The sequence below is a fragment of the Microtus ochrogaster genome, chromosome 4, assembly GCF_000317375.1.
Source record: "Microtus ochrogaster isolate Prairie Vole_2 chromosome 4, MicOch1.0, whole genome shotgun sequence".
In the NCBI taxonomy this organism is placed as follows: Eukaryota; Metazoa; Chordata; class Mammalia; order Rodentia; family Cricetidae; genus Microtus; species Microtus ochrogaster.
Window position 1 is genome coordinate 3,911,882 of NC_022011.1, and position 18,106 is coordinate 3,929,987.

The following is an 18,106-nucleotide window of genomic DNA, read 5'->3' on the forward strand; positions in this document are numbered from 1 at the left end:
AATTGAGGGTTGAAACCCTGTCTCGAAAAACCAAAAAAAAAAAAAAAAAAAACAAAACTCCACCATGCAGCACATGGTTCTACTTCTATACAGCATCCAAACCTGATCCAAAATTAGAATCTTTCTTGAAAACCAGAATTTTATCAGGGCAACAGTTAGCACTCTCCTTGGGTCTTTTAGAGCAGGCTCCTTACAAGCATGGATCTGAGCACGGTGGTTTGCTAATCAGCCCTCTTCAGGGTGGAAACTCTTCGTGGACTTCAGAAGTACAGCTCTTTTCTCAGCTCAATAGTTCCTATTTCATCACGTCGAATTTCAAAAAGATGAATACTCACAGGTTAAGAGGAAAGAAAACTGATAATTTGTGCTGTCGATGTGGTATGTGTGGGTGTGGACACCTGTCCCTGTGTGGAGGCCACAAGTCACATCAGGCCGGGCGATGGTGGCGCACGCCTTTAATCCCAGCACTCGGGAGGCAGAGGCAGGTGGATCTCTGTGAGTTTGAGACCAGCCTGGTCTACAGAGCTAATTCCAAGACAGGCTCCAAAGCCACAGAGAAACCCTGTCTCGAAAAACCAAAAAAAAAAAAAAAAAAAACACAAGTCACATCAGGGGTCCTCCCTGTTCTGTGGCCTTATAGCCTTCCTTGAGATGGACACCTGTCCCTCTGTGGAGGCCACAAGGCACATTAGTGTCCTCCCTGTTCTGTGACCTTACAGCCTTCCTTGAGATGGACACCTGTCCCTCTGTGGAGGCCACAAGGCACATCAGTGTCCTCCCTGTTCTGTGACCTTACAGCCTTCCTTGATACAGGGTCTCTTACTGAATCTGGAGCGAACCTGATAGCCACAAAGTCCTACCAATCCTCCTGCCTCAGCTGCCATTGCACTGGGCCTACAGGCACATGTGTGGGATGCCTGGCTTTCCTGGGTGCTGGGATCACAATGCACTCTCACCCACTGAGCAACCTCTCTACCCTAAACTGAGTTTTTACTGCTTCAATAAGACATTTAAATTAAACTGACTCCCTACCCCCACAGGCCATTTAGAGAACACAGTGCCTATGGACAGCCTGTGCATGTGACTGGTTGCCAGTTGCACTGAAACCTGTAAAGGTTATCAGCAGTTTAACTTACCCCCAGGGCAACTGTCAGCACAGTGAAAACCGCAAGAAACATTTTATGATTACATGATATTACTATGAGATACGTTTGAATTTACAGACTTGCCCTATGGAGTCACCTCTGAGAACTGTGTTACTAACCTGACTCCTGAAGATCTTACATGCCAGGTGAACACGAGCCAGCTCAGAAAGAGTTAAGTTTTAGAATTACTCAACATGATCCAAGTAAGATGGAGTATGGAGGAAAGTGACAGGGTTATTCTATCACATTCAGTTTGATTGCTAATCCCATATCAGACATTACAAAATATCAGTCTAGGAGGTATTTTTCCCCTAAATTTGATTTTGAAATATTTAGCAGAGGGACTCTAATTCAAACCAGCTGCTGGATTTGGGGAGCAGCCATTGGTTAGGACACATTGCCAAATGCTTCCCATCCCCACTTTTGTGGGAAGGCCAAATAAACTCACAAAAAGATGAGCTTTAGCAGTTTGGGCTGAATGAGTCCCACAAACTCAATACCACTCAATTTTCCACATGATCCAGTAGCCATGTTGTCCTTGGGTTCTGTCTCTCCTGGTTAAAGAGAAAGCTGATAGGAAAAGACTGCAAAACCCACAGTACCTAGGACAGCCTTGATCTTAGTGAAGTCGTAAAAAAAAAATCCCTTCATCCTCCTTGCCAAAAATGTCATGTATTGAGAGAAAAAATGTACATGCACACACAGTTTTGATTTCTAAATGTGAGCTGGGCACAGTGGTGCACACCTTTAATCCCAGAACTCAGGAGGCAGAGGCAGGCTGATCTCTATGAGTTCAAGGCCAGCCTGGTCTGCACATCAAGTTCCAGAACAGCCACAGCTACACAGAGAAACCCTGTATCAAAAAACCAAAACCAAACCAAACAAACAAAAAGCAAAAAAAGAAAACAAAACAAAAAACCCAACAACAAAAAACTCCAAACCCTAAATGGGTATGTAATCCAACATAAATGATAGCTATTACTTTATACAAATCTAACAATGAGCCGGGCGGTGGTAGCGCATGCCTGTAATCCCAGCACTCGGGAGGCAGAGGCAGGCGGATCTCTGTGAGTTTGAGACCAGCCTGGTCTACCAAGGGAGTTCCAGGATAGGCTCCAAAGCTACAGAGAAACCCTGTCTCGAAAAACCAAAAAAAAAAAAAAAATCTAACAATGTTACTTGATCTTGAAGTCTGAAGAATAATTAATTCTTAATTTACTTGGGATTACTTAGTTTTGTAGATAATCAAGATATTGCTTTGTCTTTCCTATATATTTGTTAGTCTATTCGTTTGAGCCTGGAGCCTACTGATTCGGCTGCATTGGCAGGTAGTGAGCTCCATGACCTGTCTCCACACCCCCAGGACTAGAGTTATATCAATACCTGGCTTTTTGCAGGGGTTCTTGGTATCTGAACTCAGTTCTCAATACTCATACAGTAAGTACTGGACCAACTGAGTTGTACACCAGTTCCTCTTGGTTTCATTTTATTTTTTTTTTTTTTTTTTGGTTTTTCGAGACAGGGTTTCTCTGTGGCTTTGGAGCCTGTCCTGGTACTAGCTCTGTAGACCAGGCTGGTCTCGAACTCACAGAGATCCACCTGCCTCTGCCTCCCGAGTGCTGGGATTAAAGGCGTGAGCCACCATCGCCCGGCTTGGTTTCATTTTCTTGATGCTACTTGAAACACAAACATTGAGTCTTACTTCTTTTTCCTCATATGGCATGTTTTCTTTTCTTTTTTCACATAGGCTCCCATGTAGCCCAGCCCAATCCTGAACTCCTAGTTTTATTGCCTTTAATTCTCAAGGGCTGGGATCACAGTTATGTGCCACCATGTTTGATTTGATATTTGATTTTGATGTCATACCCAGGGTCTGAGCAGACCTACTCCTTAAATACGCAACTGCTCATTTTATTTACTACTAAAGTCCTTTGACAAACAACATCCAATGGACAGAAACTGCTTGTTTATGAGGTGACAGTAACTTCTAGCTTTACAGAATGAAGGTTTATTTAGAGTGTTCTAAATCTTTGGAATACTAACCTTAACTGTGGAAACATCCCTGGTGTTGTAGGAGTCCTGTCCTGCTCTCAGTGAACGTGAGACGAAATAGAATAAGTGACACTAACTCAGGATTTCCAGGGACACTGTACACAAGCACAGTGGGACGTTCTTGGATGACATCATAGTTCTTGATGTCAAGGTAGCTTTCTTTACTTCAGTGAGGGCCTGGGAATGACACTTAAACTATCTTCTACAAGATGCTTCTCCTCTGAGGGAATTAAGGTGCGCACATCTTCCTGGTTCTCAAACTCAGGAGGTGTTTTAACTCTGTTCCGGTGACTGAGAGCAACCCAGTAAAGCTATATGACAACTTTAACTCTATTTATATGAAAAGATTGATACCAGACTGCACGTGGAGGCACACACCTTTACTTATAGTTTTTGGAAGGCAAAGGGAGGTGGATCTCTCTGAGTTAATGACTAGATGGGTTACATATTAAGTTTTAGGCCAGTGAGGCCTACATAGTGAAACCCTATCACAAAAGCAATGTTTTTGTTATTCACAACAGGGAACAGCCAGTGTCCTCAATGGGGCATAGAAGATGGTTCCAACACCTTCCTCTTTCACCATCAAGTATTTTTCTGAGCAGTTCCCTCACTTAATGAAACCACTAGATTATCTTCCACTCCTTTTTTCCCATCAAGGGCAAATGACAGTTACAACAAAACATTGCCAAAAGGGAACTTCAGCACAGCAGAGAACACTCATTCTCATTCTGGTTTACTGCACTGAGAGAAACTTCTTAATGATTCCTAAAAGCAGTCTTGTGGGGCTTTTCAGTTATGCCAACATCTGACTCTTTAAGATCCAAGGGAAACAGAATTTGAATACACTTCTAGTTGTATCTCTTAAGACACCTCAAATTTACATTTCTCAATCGTTTTCCTGCCCAAGTCCATATACCTGTGACACTGGGAACATTCTGTGGCTTCAGGACAAAGCCATGATTGTTGCTATGTGCTCTTTTGCTGCAAAGAGCACTGCAAAGATATTTTGGCTAAATTGAGCGGTCTATCCACTGTACCACAGCCTGGTTTAAATGATTTCATCACCTACTCAAAAGGCTACTACGATTTCAGTGGTTTTAGTCACAGTCAATAATAAAGAAAACCCAAACCACCCCAAACCCCTATTATCTCCATGACTAAGCAAGTTCTAAAAGGAACAGCCACTCCCTCAACAATTTACGCTTGCACATGCACACATACACAAACACCCACAAGTGATTGAAGCAATTTATTCTGTTAAGAGTTACGAGCTGCAAAATGATTAAGTTGGGAAAAAAAATAGATTTTGTCTGTCAGTCTCTCAAATGCTATTTTAGGCATCAAAGGCAGTAGAATTCACTTCATAGTAAACTTGAGTATTTTTTCCTTTTGTCTTACCTTGTGGCAACAAGAGGGTAGCTATGACATGGCGATGCCCAGGCATCTCTTGTCCATGGCATACAATCATAAAGGAGCAAATCCTTCTCGGTCACAGCCATGAGAACAGGCCTCCATTGTTGTCTTCCACCATCTAGTTTTGCCTGTCACAATGGTGAGATCAGAATCAGAGCTAACTATGATCACGATGAGCCTTTTGCAGAAGTGACTTGAGTACTGGCCTAACATTGAGGATCTTTGTTTTGTTCCCCCACCCTAACAGACTTGAGTTTACCCCCACAGGTTGGGATTCCCCATCAGAAGTGTGAAGAGGGGCATATTTGAAAAGCTAACTATCACCGGGCGATGGTGGCGCACGCCTTTAATCCCAGCACTCGGGAGGCAGAGGCAGGCGGATCTCTGTGAGTTAGAGACCAGCCTGGTCTACAGAGCGAGTTCCAGGACAGGCTCCAAAGCCACAGAGAAACCCTGTCTCGAAAAACCAAAAAAAAAAAAAAAAAAAAAAAAAAAAAAAAAAAAAAAAAAAAAAAGAAGGAAAAAAAAAAAAAAAGAGAGGGGGAAAAAAAAAAAAAAAAAGAAGAGCTAACTATCCAGCTAAGGCCATGAACCCTAGAAACTGTATGAAGTCAGTGTCTGTCATTTTAAGTCAGTAGTAAATCGTGGAAATATTTGAGGTCTAGAGGCGGATAACTAGCATTCCTTATGACCAGTCATTTCTGGAGGTTATCCTACAGATGGAAAGATATTCCCTTACTTTCTACTCTCACTGTCTAAATATAAGAATTGATATAAACTAATTTTTTCTTTTTATTTCTTTTACAAGTATGAGTGTTCTGCCTGCATATGTCCATGCATTTCCATGCCCATGGAACCAGATTCCGGAAGGGAAGTTACAGATCATTATAAGCTGCCATGTGGATGCTGAAAATCAAGCCCAGGTTTTTTGGAAGAGCAGCAAGAGCTCTTACCTGCTGAGCCATCTTTCCAGGCCCTCCAAATCTTTTTTTTTTAAATATTTATTTATTTATTATGTATACAATATTCTGTCTGTGTGTATGCGTGCAGGCCAGAAGAGGGCACCAGACCTCATTACAGATGGTTGTGAGCCACCATGTGGTTGCTGGGAATTGAACTCAGGACCTTTGGAAGAGCAGGCAATGCTCTTAGCCACTGAGCCATCTCTCCAGCCCAGCCCCTCCAAATCTTTAAAGAAACAATTCTACCTGTGGATGGGGCTAATGGAGCAGACAAGTGAGCTTTCGTCCATGCCCCCTTCTGCTTTCCATCTCTCCTGTCTCATAACATTCCATGCAAGGCAGTAGATTTTGACAAAGTCTTCAAGCAAAGGTTTTGAAAAAAATATTGTGTATATGAAGGTCAGAGGACAATTTTGTGGGGTTGGTTATCTCCTACATTTATGAGGCTCTGAAGATTAAACTCAGGTCATCAGGTTTGGGCAGCAAACACTTAACCAACAGTCATTTCATGGGCCCTGGCCCGGAAAGAATATTTATTTACTTTATTAATTTATTTGAGACAAAATTTCTTTGTGTAACTCAAAATTCCACCTGCTTCTGCTAGGATTAAAGGTGTGTGCCATTACATCCTGCTCCCAGAAATAATCTTTTTGGTTTTGTTTTGTTTTTTGAGACAGGGTTTCTCTGTGTAACAGCCCTAACTGTCCTGGAACTAGCTCTTGTAGACTATGCTGGCCTCTTACTCACAGAGAGCTACCTGCCTCTGCTTCCCAAGTGATGGGATTAAAGGTGTACACCATCACCACCCGGCCATTTTGTTTCTCTGTTTGTTTTGTTTTGATTTTGGAGACAGGGTTTCTCAGTAGCTATGGAACCAGTCCTGGGACTCTGTAGACCAGGCTGGCCTCAAACTCTCAGAGATCCACCTGCCTCTGCTTCCTGAGTGCTGGGATTAAAGGCATGTGCCACCACCGCCGGGCCCTCCCAGAAATAATTTTAAGGCCCAAATATATTAAAATAATAAGTACCCCTGTTATCTGATCCGTGTGAACAAGGATCAAAAAGTTTAGATAATGTATGTATGACAAGCTAAGCTACAAAAGTTTCTACAGTATTGTCTGTAATGATAAAATATTAGGACAACAAAGCTGGGAACATTCTTATTAGCTACAGAACAGAATATCTTATAGAATAAGGTAGCTCTCGATGTATTGTATGAAAACCTCGCCAGACAGACTGTTTAAATAAATAAATAAATAAACAAACAAACAAACAAGATAAAAGTTGTAAGTATGAGAAAGGGGGGGGCACAAGATAGCTCAGTGGGTAAAGTTCTTGATGGGCAAGCCTGGTGACCTGAGTTTGAACACTAGAACCTGCTAAAAGTAGAACAAAACTGATTCCACAGAGCCAGGTGTTGTGGTGTACATCTTTAATCCCAGAAATCAGGAGGCAGAGGCAGGTGGATCTCTGAGAGTTCTAGGCTAGCTTGGTCTACAGAGTGAGTTCCAGGACAGCCAAGGCTGTTACACAGAGAAACTCTATCTCAAAACAAACAAACAAACAAAAAAAAAACAACCAACCAACCAACCAACCAACCAACCAACCAACCAACCAACCAACCAACCAACAAAAAAACCAATTCCAACTCAACAAAATTGTCCTTTATCCTCTGACCTCCATATGTTCTCTGCATTATGTGCAGGCAGATGCCCACACACATAGATGCATACACATACACAGTTTTTTAAGAGAAAAAGGAGAATATGTACTCATCTTTCTTTTATCTGCATAAAGAAAATATTCAAAGATTTATTAGAGAAAAGGACATATGAATTACAGTGATAGGGACAGTAAGTAAAAAGAGCAAGAATTTTGTCTTTTTTCTTTTTTAGTTTTTATGAAATAGGATTTCTTGATGTGGGATGCCTTTCTGTATGCTGCAAATATGTGTTGCTTTTATTGGTTGATGAATAAAGCTGCTTTGGCCTATGGCAGGGCAGGATATAGCTCAGCAAAAAAGCCAAGCAGAGATACAAAGAGACAGAAGGTAGAATCAAGGAGATGACACCCACTCAGCCGCAGAGAAAGCAAGACATATAAAAATAGAGGTAGGGGGCTGGAGAGATGGCTCAGTGGTTAAGAGCATTGCCTGCTCTTCCAAAGGTCCTGAGTTCAATTCCCAGCAACCACATGGTAGCTCACAACCATCTGTAATGAGGCCTGATGCCCTCTTCTGGCCTACAGGCATACACACAGACAGAATATTGTATTGTATACATAATAAATAAACAAATAAACAAATAAATAAATAAATATTAAAAAATAGAGGTAGGGCTACGTGGCAATACATAGATTGATAGAAATGGGTTAATTTAAGTTGTAAGAGCTAACTAATAAGCCTGAACCACCAGCCAAACATTAATAATTAGCAAATATTAAGTCTCTGAGTGATTACTTTTAAGCAGCCATGGGACTGGTGGGCAGGACAAACAGCTTCTGTCTACAGTTTCTCTGTACAGCCCTTACTGTCCTGGAACTTACTCTGTCCCTGTTGACAATGAAGGATATGACCTTTTCCCTGTTATGCTGGACCTGGGATCTAAAAACTTGTGCTCTTCAGTTCTCCCTTTCCCCTCAGCATCCATTAGGTTTTCATGGTATGTTTCTTTTCATTTTTCGGTTATGGACTACATTGAATCTTGTTTAATGGTTTGCAAAATATTTTATTTATTTTCTTCCTCTAGTATTAAGCCTTGGACCTTGTATGTATCAGACAAGTGCTCTACTATAGAGTTATATCATCAACCCTATATTTTGTACATTTTAAGTTTCTCTACTTTGGAGATATAAACTAGAGACTGTTGCCCCTGGGAACACTATCAATAGTCTACAAAAAGAGTGGAAAAACTATGACCTCTGGGTCAAATCCACCCTTCAACTTATTCTAAAGTTTTACTAAAACATAGTCACGTCCATTTATTCTCTTGCTTGCTATTACAGCAGAGTCAAAGCATGTTTCTAAGTGCTAACAACACACAGAGTTCACTGACCCAGACACCCAACTAAAGATTGTATTTGTGTGTATGTGGAGGTGGTGCATGGAGGCTAGGAACGGGTGCTGGATTCCTTGGAACAGGAGTTATAGACACTTGTATAACACAGTTTTCATGTAGGTGCTGGTATTTGAACTCTGGTATTTATGATTGCACAGAAAACACTCTTAGCCACTAAGATAGAGCTCCGGTTTCTTGACCCTAGTCCTAAATCATAACGAGCACCCCATGCTGTTTAGAGAGGGGGTAACAGGAACCTCCTTTTAGCTGTATTGTGATGATGAAACCACAAAGGTTAACTCTACTGCTGGGGTGATGATTAGAGAGCAGTGGCTAGACTATAGAAAGGAGTGAGGGAGGAGAAACAAGGCAAACAGAAGAGCTGCAATGAGGGTGTTCAGGAACTGAGAGATACATAACCTATAGATTGATCTATAGACAGGCATGGTGGCGCACGCCTTTAATCCAGCACTGGAGCAGGAGAGGCAGGAGGTTCTCTGTGAGTTCAAGACCAGCCTGGTTTAAATGGTGAGACACTGTACACACACACACACACACACACACACACACACACACACACGCACGCACGCACGCACGCACGCATGTGTGCATGCGTCGGAGAGAGGGAGAAAAAGTGAGAGAGAGATTATGTAGATGGGTAGAGATATAAACAGTCTAGATATATGTCATAAGGGAAGCATTCTAAGTCTGAGTGGGGATGAGTAAAACCCCTGTTCTGCCTTCCACCTACCTGTTCTGCCAGCCAGGCAATATGCTTGACTTCCTTGCTGCCTCCCGCTGTACTGGTTGCACCAAGCATGGCATTGAGTTCAGCCAATACCTGTGGGAGGAGAGCCATTATGTTGGTGTGGATAGCTACGAACCAGGAGTGTGCTGTGGCCGTATCTTTGCAGCGTAGGATCAAGGTGTTCCTGCTATCAGGAGAATGTAGCTCTATCAATCTGTATGAAGAAAGAAAAGAGAAAAATGAGCTGGGTTCCAAGCCATCACACTACCAGAGTTAACTCACTAACTGCAAATCTAGTATAGGAATGTAATTTTCAAGTAGAGATACTTTAATTTCTCAGAGTCCAATACCAGAGAAAACACAGATGGATGGACAATAATCGAGACTAACAGCTGGATCTGTTGCTGTACTGTGCCTATGGGATGGCCAATAGTGGGACACTTCACTTTTCCTTAATTTCTATGTCAAAGAAACAGAAGTCTGTTGGACATTGCAGGCAGGAACACCACCATCAACACCACACATGGGCACAAATCCGTATATTAAGTATATAAAAGTCAGAGTTATATGTATACCATGCACTCTAGGCCGGCATCACACTTGCTATGTACTTGAGGATGACCCTGAACTCCTGCTCCTCTGGCTTTCACTTTTCAAGTGCTGGAATTACAGGTGAATTTCAACACACAAAGCTAAAAGAATTTTATATTTAATTTTTTTAAATATTTTAAAAATAATTAGGAGTGGAAGAGATGGCTCAGTGGTTAAGAGCACTTGCTGCTCGATTAGTGGACCCAGGTTTGACTCTCAGCACCCAAATTAGGTGGTTCAAATAATAATAATATAAACTGACTATAACTTCAGCTCCAGGAGAGTCAAGTTCTTTGGCCTCTGTGGACACCTATACTTATGTGGACAGACACACACAAAAACACATACATAACTAAAAAGAAAAAAGAAAAAACCAGGCGGTGGTGCACGCCTTTAATTCCAGCACTTGGGAGGCAGAGGCAGGTGGATCTCTGTGAGTTTGAGGCTAGCCTGGTCTACAGAGTTCCAGAATAGCCAGAGCTGTTACACAGAGAAAGTCTGTCTCGAAAAACACATTTAAATTTTTTTTTAGTTAGGTAATACTGGTATAAAGTATAAAAGCCTAACAATGAACTAAAATTCTTTTATTTGAAATAAAGGGATACTAGCAGGATATTATTTTTCTTTGTGAATATTATTCTTTATAAAAATTGGAATTTTATTGATTTATTTGAGACCGAATCTCACTATGTAGTCTTGACTGGTCTAGAACTCGCTGTATAGATTCAGCTGGCCGCAAACTCACAGAGATTCCCCCTGCTTCTGCCTCCCAAGTGCTGGGACTAAAGACATGTACTACTGCTGCTGCTGCTACTACACTTGGCTAAAGTTACCTTAGCTCAGCAGTTCCAAGGCTGCCTCCAGCTTTTACCAGGCATGCATGAGGCATCCCTGCCCTACTCTTCTACTTCTACAGCGAGATGGGGTCAAATTAAGGTCATTAGGTTTACGCAGCGAGTACTTTTATAAGTCTTTTATTTATTTACTTTTGTTTTTGCTCTTTTCATTTTGTATTAAAATTTTTCAGGAGGTTTTTGTTGTTCAATTATTTTGTGTGTGTATGTGTGTGAGTGTGTCACAGTCTTGAGTGTGGGATTCATTTTTCTCCTTCCATCACATGAGTCCCAGGGATCAAATGGAGGTTGTCAGGCTTGGTGACAGGCAGCTCTCTCTACCTGCTGACCCATCTTGCTGGCCTTACTTTTTATTTTTCTGATAGGTCTCACTATATAGCACAGGTTGGCCTCAAATTCATGATAACCCTCCTAAATGCTAGGATGACAGGTCTCGACCACCATGCCAGCTCCAAATACTTTTTAAGTTGTTATTTTATATTGCAAATGTTTATTCTCAAATTCTACTGAGTCTATTTTTCTAAGATTTATTTTATTTGTATTTATGGTGTATGTAAGTACCCACAGATGCCAGAAGAGGTCATCAGGTGCGCTGGAATTAGAGTCACAGGTGTGGGCTGGAACCTGAATTTGGGACCTCTGGGAGAAAAGCAATCATTCTCAAACACTGAGACACCTCTCTGGCCCCAATCAATCCTTCCTTAGATACATTAATAATTGAGTCCCTACTAAATGACAAGTATTGTCACTGTAGAAACACAGATCAATGGGGGAAAAAAATCCAGTCTCTACCCTAATTGAGCCTAAGTCTATCAGGAAAGGCAGAAAATGAACAAATGATAAATCACAATTAATTATAGGTCACAAAAGATCTCATAGAGGACAGTTAGTCCTGGCTATTATGAAGACTGTGCTTTAAAAGACAGAGGTGGGTGGATCTCTGTGAGTTTCAGACCAGCCTGGTCTACAAAGCAAGTTCCAGTACAGCCAAGGCTACAGAGAAACCGTCTTGAAATATCACAAAAAACAAAACCCAGATACTTCTGTGGTAGTAAAGGCAAAGTAGGACTGCAGGGGATGCTTTATACTTCTGGGCACACTCACCAAACTGGCTCTATGTGGTGAGCTCATTATAAACCCGGTACCTACCCTAAGAAGCTTTTCTATCTTTTTTCTTTCTTTCTTTTTTTTCTGCAACAGGGTTTTTCTGTGTAGCCCTGGCTGTTCATGTACTCAATCTGTAGATGGATTGCTGTGGGATAATGCTCTTGTACACTGTAAATATTTGTCACTCATATTAGTTTAACAAAACACTTACTGGCCAGTAGCCAGGCAGAAAGTATAAGCAGGGTGACCAGACTAGGAAAATTCTGGAAAGAGGAAAGAGATGTAGTCACCAACGCAGAGTAAGCAAGATGAGAATGCCTTACTGAGAAAAGGTACCAAGCTACGTGGCTAAACATAGACAAGAATTATGGGTTAATTTAAGTTTTTAAAAAAAGAGCTAATTAATAAGAAGCCTGAGCTAATAGGTCAAACAGGTTTTTTTTGAAATTTGGTATTCTTTTTTAATATTTATTTATTTATTATGTATACAATATTCTGTTGTGTGTCTACCTGCAGGCCAGAAGAGAACATCAGATCTCATTGCAGATGGTTGTGAGCCACCATGTGGTTGCTGGGAATTGAACTCAGGACCTTTGGAAGAACAGGCAATGCTCTTAACCACTGAGCCATCTCTCCAGCCCCATAGGTCAAACAGTTTATATTTAATATAAGCCTCTGTGTGTTTCTTTGAGACTGAATGGCTGCAACACAAACTTCAGTTTACAGTAGAGCAGTCTAGCCTCAAACTCACAGAGATCCATCTGCCTCTGCTTCCCAAATGCTGGGATTAAAGGGTTGTACCACCACTGCAAGGCCTAAGGAGGCTTTTTAAAAAGCTAATTCAAGGGCCGATGAGATGGCTTAGCATGTAATGATATTTGTTGCCAAGCCTAATGGTCTGACTTTGATCTGAAGAACCCATCTGGTACAAAGAACAGACGCCTACAAGTTGTCCTCTGACTTCTACACATACGCTGTGGCATGCACAAACTCACATAGTTAACAAAAAATTTATAGAATAATCCTATAAGCCCAGAGAGCTCATTACAACAAAATATGGGAAGCTGGCAAGCAGCCATAGGACTTAGCAGGTGGTCAGGGTTCTGAGCACCATAGGGAGCAAGCCTATAGGCAGCATTCCTCTATGGCATCTGCTTCAGTTTCTGCCTTGAATTGCCCTGACTCACATCAGTGATGGAGTATGACCTGAGGATTCTAAGATGACATAAAGTCTTTCCTCCCCAAATTGCTTTTGGTCATAGTTTTTCATCACAGTAATAGGAACTCAGTAAAATGAGATGGAAGGGCCAAATCCCAGCCACTCTACTACATAATCACTAAGTGGGTAGTGAACTGGTAGCAAGGTTATTTCTGAAAGTGAGACTAAAACAGCCACTACAAAGAGGCAGGAGGACTGTGAGTTTCACACCAGCCTGGCCTACTTAGTGAGTTTTATCTCAAAAGATAAAAACAGGAACTGGGAATGTGCCTCAGTGGAGTTTTTGACCCTAAAGTTCAATTCCCACCATTGCAAAGACAAAACCAAAAAGGCCAAACAAACAAAATCCACCTCTGAACAAAAATGCACCTAGCTTAGCATCGTGGCTCCTGTGCTTAGGCAGCTAAGGCAAAATTTCAAGAAATCTGAGGTCAGCCTGGGCCATATAGTAAATTTTGGAGCAGCCTAAGATATAACATGAAACTATCTCAAATGAACAAATAGAATTCTCCATACTAAGTGGCCAATGACTTCCATGACCTTATCCTAGCAAAAGAGTCAGAGCCATTCTCATCCCCACCAAACTGGCGGGGAGAAGCGATTCGTAGTTCAAACTGCATGTCTTTAGGCCGACCATCCTCTAGAAGAGCTCATTTATTTACACCCTGTTGCTCTGTCACTGAGGCCAGCATTAACATTCTTTAAACATGCTAAAATCACTGGCAAGAATCAGACAAGAATTTCCTTCACTCCACCTACTGACCTAGTTAGCACTAAAGATAGAAATCAGTTTATATTCTTTAGGCAAAAACCAATTCTTTTCTGGGGAAAAAACAAAAACCTTTACACTGTATACAGTCCTAAAAACAGTCTCTCAGATCATGGCAGCCACTGGACACTGAATATCCTATTAAGACAGAGTAACTTCTAAAAATCTTGGTATTAGATCCTAATTATAAATTACTGGAAGAGGGGGCTGGAGAGATGGCTCAGTGGTTAAGAGCATTGCCTGCTCTTCCAAAGGTCCTGAGTTCAATTCCCAGCAACCACATGGTGGTTCACAACCATCTGAAATGAGATCTGATGTTCTCTTCTGGCCTGCAGGCATACAGAAAGAACATTGAATAAATAAATAAATAAATAAATAAATAAATAAATAAATAAATAAATATTTTAAAAAAATTACTGGAAGAGCCAGGCGGTGGTAGCGCACACCTTTAATCCCAGCACTTGGGAGGCAGAGGCAGGCGGATCTCTGTGAGTTCGAGACCAGCCTGGTCTACAGAGCTAGTTCCAGGACAGGCTCCAAAACCACAGAGAAACCCCGTCTGGAAAAAAAAAATAAAAATAAAAAAAATTACTGGAAGAATGAAAATAAACCTGTTATAGAATAAAGCTAAACCTGACTAGTCAGGAGTGAGTGATGTGGGAGTGTCATATATCAATCTGTTGATTTCATTGGTTAAGTAATAAAGAAACTGCTTGGCTGGCCCTCATAAGTTAAAAACATAGGTAGGTGGAGTAAACAAAACAGAATGCTGGGAGAAAGAAGCTGAGTCAAGGAGTCACCATGATTCTCCCACTCCAGGCAGACGCAGATTAAGATCATTCCTGGTAAGCCAGCTTGTGGGCTACACAGATGATTAGAAATGGGCTAGTCCAGGTGCGAGAGTTAGCCGAGAAAAGGCTTGAACTAATGGGCCAAGCGGTGTTTAAAAGAATACAGTTTCCGTGTAATTATTTCGGGTAAAGCTAGCCATGTGGGTGGCCAGGTGCGCAGCCCATCTGCTCTTATTACAACAAGTGAGCACCAGGACAACAGGGCTCAAACGATGAAAGGGGTCACGAAGTTGATTTTCCGGAGGGATCACTAGCAGTTATGGAAAGAGAAATCTTGTAGCTTCTTGGAAAGGGGTTGGGGAAAAGCTAATCAACAAAAACACTCCCAACCAGAACTGAGTCTAGGATCAGAAGAGTCTGTCTTGGAGCAGTCCTCAAAACCAACAAAGGCAACATAATAATGCTCGAAATTAGCTATTTAAAAGGAAAAATTAAAATAAAAACCCTGCTAACAGCAAACACGGAGCCCATAGGAGATAGGAGGCAGCTACAAGGTTAAAGGTTTTGGACTATAGTCAAACCACTGAGGGTTTCCAGTCAAATCAATATTTAGGTAGACAGAAGCATGGAATTGTAAGTTCAGCTTATATTACTTTCTCTGCTTGGTTATGTCTTTGACATAACTTATGAGTTAAATTTAGTAATAATCGTGTAATTTTTGTCACAAATCTCAAGTATACCTTTTACTAAAAAACAGTCAGAATAAAGATGGGAAAGTGTGAGCCAATGCAAAAGACAGACTTAAAACCGCCACATTCCTACAGGACACTGCTGCTTGCTAAGGAACAGGCTCAGGTTCTCTCTCACTGGACTTCATCATTAATTAATTAGTTTTCAGGTTTCATAACATAATACATTATCAGAAACATTTAGCAAGGCAGCAGAAGCTCAGGTGGACAAAGGCAGTAACCTGCATTTACTCACAGAACACCCACCAGCTTTAATACAGAACCTAATCAAAGTAGTAAAATAATGACAATGAAAACAAGCTGTTTCCCTTTTGGTTTTAGTGAAACCTTCACACAAAAATGAAGGATGGTGCTGGAGAGATGGCTCAGAGGTTAAGAACACTACCTGCTCTTCCAGAGGTCCTGAGTTCAATTCCCAGCAACCACATGGTAGCTCACAACCATCTGTAATGAGATCTGGTGCCCTCTTCTGGTGTGCAGGCATACATGCAAGCAGACCATTGTATACATAATAAATAAATAAATAAATAAATAAATAAATAAATAAATAAATAAATAAATATTTTAAAAAAATGAAAGATGAACCATAATGAGATTCTACCACAAACCCTTCAGAAAAGTTACTACTGACAATGCTGGGAAAAACACGGAGCAAAGGAAACTCTCACACTGTTGACTCTTATTGGTATTAGTATAAAATGGCATAGTCACTTTGGAAGAATGCCTGGAAATCTTTCTTTCTTAGATTTATTTTATTTACTTAATGTGTTGAGTGTTTTGCATCCATATATGTATGTGTACCATGTGTGCGCCTGGTGTCTGTGGAGGTCAGAAGGAATTTGACCCCTTGGGACTGGAGACAGTTGTGAACCATTTGGTGCTGGGATGAACAGTCCACTGGAAGAGAAGTCTAACTGCTGAGCCATTCTCTAGCCTTGGAAGTTCCTTCTAAAATAAAACACACATCTACCATTTGCTTGTTTGGTTTGTTTGCTTTTTTGAGGGAGGTCTTTAGCCTGGGTTGGCCTAGAACTCACAGAAAGCCACCTGCCTCTGCTTTTGAGTACTGGGATTACTGTTGAAATTCAAGGCATACACCACCATATATGCCTGCCACATATATCAACTCCACTCCACCAAGTTCACACAAGTAAAATGAAAATGCATGACCAAAAAAGATGTACATAACAGTCATGACAACTAACTCCAAACTGAATCGCTCAGGTAGCCATCATCAGGTGACCACATTATGATTTAAAGATTTCTGTATTTATTATGAATACACATACTAGAAGAGGGCACCAGATCTCACTACAGATGGTTGTGAGCTGCCATGTGGGTGCTGGGAATTGAACTCAGGACCTCTGAAAGAGCAGCTAGTGTGCTCTTAACCTGAGTCATCTCTCCAGCCCCTGGGGAATATGATTTTATGATGTGTTACTCTTGTTTAGGCTGTGGAACATCTGTGTAAAGGAGCAAAAATGTGTCTGATTATATAAAATTCACCTGCGGTCAGGTGGCTGAGTCAGCAACTAGCAGACAGGAAGTGGCAGGGAGAAGCCAGGTGGAGAAGGAATTTTAAGGAGGGGTGAGGAGAAGCACAAGGGCTTTTTGGAGGACGCTAGGGGCCAGCCACACAGCCAGCCATGGAGTAAAGTCAAGAGTAAAGGAGTAAAACATAGTACACAACAGTTACTATGTTTGCTTTCCCAGAGGACTTAGATTTGATTCCTGGCACCCACATGTTGGTTTACAACCACTTGCAACTCCAGGCCCAGAGGATTCTCCAGGCCAGTTCTAGGCCAGAAGAGGATACAATGACCTCTTCAGGCCCCTATGGGTAGCAGGCATGCATGTGGGGTACTGGCTTACATATAGGTAAAACACTCATAAAAATAATTTTTAAAAACCCACAAATAAATAAACTGATATGTGTTTTGACAGGGCTTTGATAAATTTAAGAACTAAAGAGCTCTAAGTGATTTTACAGGTATTATCTCCTTTATCTTAATATGCGTGTGTGCATGTGGTGTATACATGTGTGCATGCTGTGTATGTGTATGTAGGCCAGGTTAGTGGTAGTTGTCTTCCTCTAGTACTTTTTGGAGCTCACTAGCTTGGCTAGGTCAGCAAATCCCTAGGATCTTCCTGTCTCTAAGCACTGGGATTCCTGGTGCACGCCAAATCTGCCTTTTTACATGTGTGCTGGGATCTGCGCTTAGGTCTTCATGCTTGCACAACAAAAACTTTACCCACAGAGCCATCTTCTCAGTTTTCCTGATATGGCTCTAGAAGATATAAACAGGCTGTATTTTCATTTTATAGACAGAAAACAGACAGAAAAACTATGTAAACATTTTGGCCAAGGGAAACTGACAACACCTACACACTTTTTTTTAAAAATTTATTTATTTATTAAGGATTTCTGCCTCTTCCCCGCCACTGCTTCCCATTTCCCTCCCCCTCCCCCGATCAAGTCCCTCTCCCTCATCAGCTTGAAGAGCAATCAGGGTTCCCTGACCCGTAGGAAGTCCAAGGACCGCCCACCTCCATCCAGGTTTAGTAAGGTGAGCATCCAAACTGCCTAGGATCCCCCAAAGCCAGTACGTGCAGTAGGATCAAAAACCCATTGCCATTGTTCTTGAGTTCT

At 41.5% G+C, this 18,106-nt stretch overlaps 1 protein-coding gene across 1 annotated transcript in view; it reads right to left on the reverse strand.

Annotated features, from left to right (window-relative positions):
* Sntb2 (syntrophin beta 2) overlaps positions 1-18,106 on the reverse strand; it is a 76,323-nt gene that overhangs the window by 14,190 nt on the left and 44,027 nt on the right. Inside the window, exons 3-4 of the mRNA XM_005345411.3 lie at positions 9,380-9,590; positions 4,596-4,738 (exon numbers count right to left, since the gene is read on the reverse strand). Coding sequence (XP_005345468.1) covers positions 4,596-4,738; positions 9,380-9,590 — 354 coding nt within the window. The remainder of the gene's footprint in view (positions 1-4,595; positions 4,739-9,379; positions 9,591-18,106) is intronic.